The sequence below is a fragment of the Apiospora aurea genome (genome assembly GCF_038362705.1).
Source record: "Apiospora aurea strain CBS 24483 chromosome Unknown utg000001l_segment0_segment0, whole genome shotgun sequence".
In the NCBI taxonomy this organism is placed as follows: Eukaryota; Fungi; Ascomycota; class Sordariomycetes; order Amphisphaeriales; family Apiosporaceae; genus Apiospora; species Apiospora aurea.
Window position 1 is genome coordinate 6900322 of NW_027117388.1, and position 3605 is coordinate 6903926.

Here is a 3605-nt window from a genome sequence, read left to right on the forward strand (position 1 = left end):
GACATCCCCCTGTCGGACCTAGGGTAGATAAATACAGCTTCAAGTCAAGTTGCTTGCCCATGTTCCATACACATGGTCCTTGCACATTCTCCTTCACTTGTGGCCGCTCTCCAGTCTTCAGCCATGCTCTCTCTCGCGCAAATGATTTCCATCGCGGGCCTTGTTGCCGCCGCCGGCGCCGGCGACGAAATTGACAAAGTCACTGTCGATGTCACCATCTGCTCCGATTACAACCTTGGAGGCAACTGTATGAACCAGACAATCATCACCCAACAGCAATGTCGTAGGTTTCCAAGCTCTCCATTTCTGGCAAGAAGAGGTCCACAGCTGATCAGGACATCCATCGAACCCAAGTGGGCTTCGCCGGGACGTCATGGGACAATAACATGCGGTCCGTTGAGATTCCTGACCGCTTCCATTGTCGGTTCTGGGAGTGAGTAGTGCCCCAATCTCTTAGTTCATTGGATCCGTGATAAATGGAAGCTAACCCAGCCCCTTTTCTTTCTCCCTTAAACCGATAGCTCCAACATTTGTGACGGTGATAGTACAGACGATCTCTACGGGCCTGGCAGTTCCAATCTTCTTGGTGAGATGGGAAACCTGGCGACATCGCTCCGGTGTTACCAGGATGTGTGATGCCAAGTTTGGGCAGTTACAGGGGCAATCATAGACGTGCTCCCGTTGTGGTGTTTGCTACATCCCCTGGCATGGACAGGGTGCATGTGCGTGACCGTGGAGGGGTGATAAATAGGCCGGGCTCATCAGATAAGTAGCTTCGAAAGTATATTACCATGCGGCCCGAAACCGCCAGCTAAAATATCAAGTACGACTGCGGCATCCATACTGAGCGCAAGTAGCATACAAGTCCAGGACGGCCAAGCCCACCCATCTTTTCCTTCCTAAGCCCACTTCCGAAGCCGAAATACTCACACTCTATAGAACAACACCCAAGAGGGCGGCTCTTCTGGCACCACATGATAAGCCCTACTTTGAATCACTGGGACACTTCAGCTTGATATGGTACCCAACTTTGACGGCCACTCCGTTAGGCCTTGACTCAAGACACATCCCAGTGGACCTCTAGCATCGACAGCAGAGATCCCTCGATCTGAACCACCTTATGGAGGACGAACCTCTCATCGGCGGCCGCTAGCAAAGCTTTCCAGTCGTCCAGATACCGATCGCGGCTGTTGAAGAAGGTTTTCAAACTCATGTCAATCGCCCTATCATAAGTCCCGTCAGGTCAGCAGTTATTATAGCCCTTTGACAGCGATAGCCAAGTCGACGACACTTTCAGAGAGTGGGTATAGTGTTACCTCTGAATTCGCTCTTCACTGATCGGGGCAGTGTTTGGCGGACTCATGCACTTATCCTGGACGAGGAGTCTGGCCCCGCGCCGCAGAGCAGGAACCTGCGCTCTCAGGAGTTTCACGGCGTTCTCGTCGTTCCAGTTGCGGAAGGCCATGCGGAAGAAATAAACGTCGGCCTGGACTGTCTGTGGCGCGAATAGCTCGTGTTCCATGAAGTCGACGCGTCCATTGAGCTCCTCGGGAGCCTCGGCTCCCTTGATCATTATCGGCCCGTGTTGGACCAGGAATCTCGTCTGCTCGAAGTGCTTGGCGAGGTCCATGGCGACTACGCCCTGGGACCCGCCGACATGCACAATGTACGAGTTTCCAAGAGATGCCCAGTCGTAGGCCTTCGAGACTAGCATGTCGCCGCAGCCTGGAACATGGTCGAGGGATTTCATGCCGCTTCCGAAGCGCATCGCTCGCTCAGGGTCTGCATGAAGGACCTCAAAGACCGACTTGCCGTCATTGGCAAGAGCGAAGCCCTGCGAATAGAAGAATTAACCCAAGGCCTGTTCCTTGATATCGTCGGATGCTGGCCATTCCTCAAGCGCGTCCGCCACCTATAATAAGTGTAAGCATTACCGTGTCGACTCATTTCCTGCCTACCTCGTACTCACCCTGGCGCAGGCTGGCCATGTATCCTTGCCTTCGAACTGGGCCCAAGCCTGAATGTGCGGGAGACTCATGAACTTGGAGACCTTGGTGTGCGCCACCATTTCCGGCTCCGGCTCCTGGAGGACACGCATGGCTATCGCGTGTCGAAGCACACGTCTGACCTCGGCGTGGGACAAGCCCGTCTTCTCGGCAACCTCTGCGAAGGAGAGCTTGCCGCCGGCCGGCACCATATCCAGGATACCGAGCCGACAGACCGTGTCGAGACTGATGGGGTTGGAGATCTGACGGAAAAGGTTACTTGATTATAAATCCAATGGAGCGAGCGCGCCTTGGGTTCAGTCGAAAGGGGGGAAGACTTACCGCAGCGAACTTGAAAATCAGCATCAACGGCTCTGTGAGCACTTCGTTGAGCTCGGTGGTCGCATCCAGGATCTGGGCGCGGAGATTGTACATGTCGTCGGGAAAGGACGGAGGGCTGTCCTCGTCAAAGGTTGGAGATGGCAATCCTTGGTCCGACAGAAGCGTCTGGAACTTGTTGACAGAAGCGCTGACCTGAGCAGCCAGTTCGACAATTCTTGGGGTGTCGTTGGGCGAGGCCATGGTTGCTGATAGAGCTACGGTGCTGTGTTTTGAGGGCTGTAGAGACACGGAGAGAGCAGGTAATGCAGTTCGTGGAATTGAACAATGATCGCGTAGAAACAGAGTTTCAGGTTGTGAGCTTCAACTTCAGAGGGGGTGGGCTGTTGTCGGTACTGGTCAAGCTTATGTCCAAATTCTGAGGTCTGAGCCCAGATCGGAACAGTTGCTCGGATGTTGGTAGCATAGCAGACGGCATGCCGGGTTGCTCCAAGCGAACTCCTTGCTTCTACTTCACACCGCACCGGCGAATGGCACCACACCTTCAGGGCCAGCTGTGCCGCACTGGGACCGAGAGTGCAACATTAAGATACGGATACATCGGCAGATGAAGTTTCTGACCGGTTTAGAGATGGGTCGTAAATTGAAAGGCTTGTAATGTCCAGCGAGGCAATGTGTAGTGTTGGTCTGTAGTCGTCTTGGGGGGCCACTCTGTAGCAGTACCGCGAACGGATGAGGGACAGCAACGGTGACAGCGGGAAAGAAGACCACGAGGGGCTCAGGCCGTAGTGTTTCCGCCAGAAGGGCTGGGGTTCTCCTTGCGTCCTCGGGTTTTTTCTTACGTCTTCGGGTTCTCTTTTCTTCCGGCCTCACTCCCGACTAAAGAATGGTAAATGGGACTAAATAAACGTTTGGATGACAGCACGACGTTGTTTCCTTGTCGGGACGGACCTCTTTGAGGGTGGGCTCCGGGCCAAAACAATTCCCAAAGGGAGGTCGAAGGTCAAAATAGGGGCTGACTTCCTCCACTTCTGTGCGTACGTCGCCAACGGCATATCTGGCAACGCTGGATACTTTAGGTTACTTAACCCCACGTTTTCCTGTGGGATGCGCTTGATCCGGTCGTCTGTTGTTGCACGTCGCACCAACCCGCCATCGACGCCGTCTAGATGCCTTGCACGCCTCAGCCTCAGTATCGTCTGGGCTCCCGTAATGGCTGCGTTTTGTCATGATCTGCTATCGAGGCATCCCGATGTCAGAGAAATGCACATTCACAACTCC

The 3605-nt window shown here is 54.2% G+C and overlaps 1 protein-coding gene across 1 annotated transcript; it reads right to left on the reverse strand.

Moving 5' to 3' along the window:
* Positions 1 to 1057: 1057 nt before the first annotated feature.
* PG986_002109 (uncharacterized protein) lies at positions 1058 to 2567 on the reverse strand (the record flags this gene model as incomplete). The annotated part of the gene is made up of 4 exons (XM_066838331.1): positions 1058 to 1223; positions 1317 to 1834; positions 1970 to 2248; positions 2328 to 2567. The coding sequence occupies 4 exons, from the start codon at positions 2565 to 2567 to the stop codon at positions 1058 to 1060; spliced, it is 1203 nt and encodes a 400-aa protein (XP_066707224.1).
* Between the last annotated feature and the right edge of the window lie 1038 nt (positions 2568 to 3605).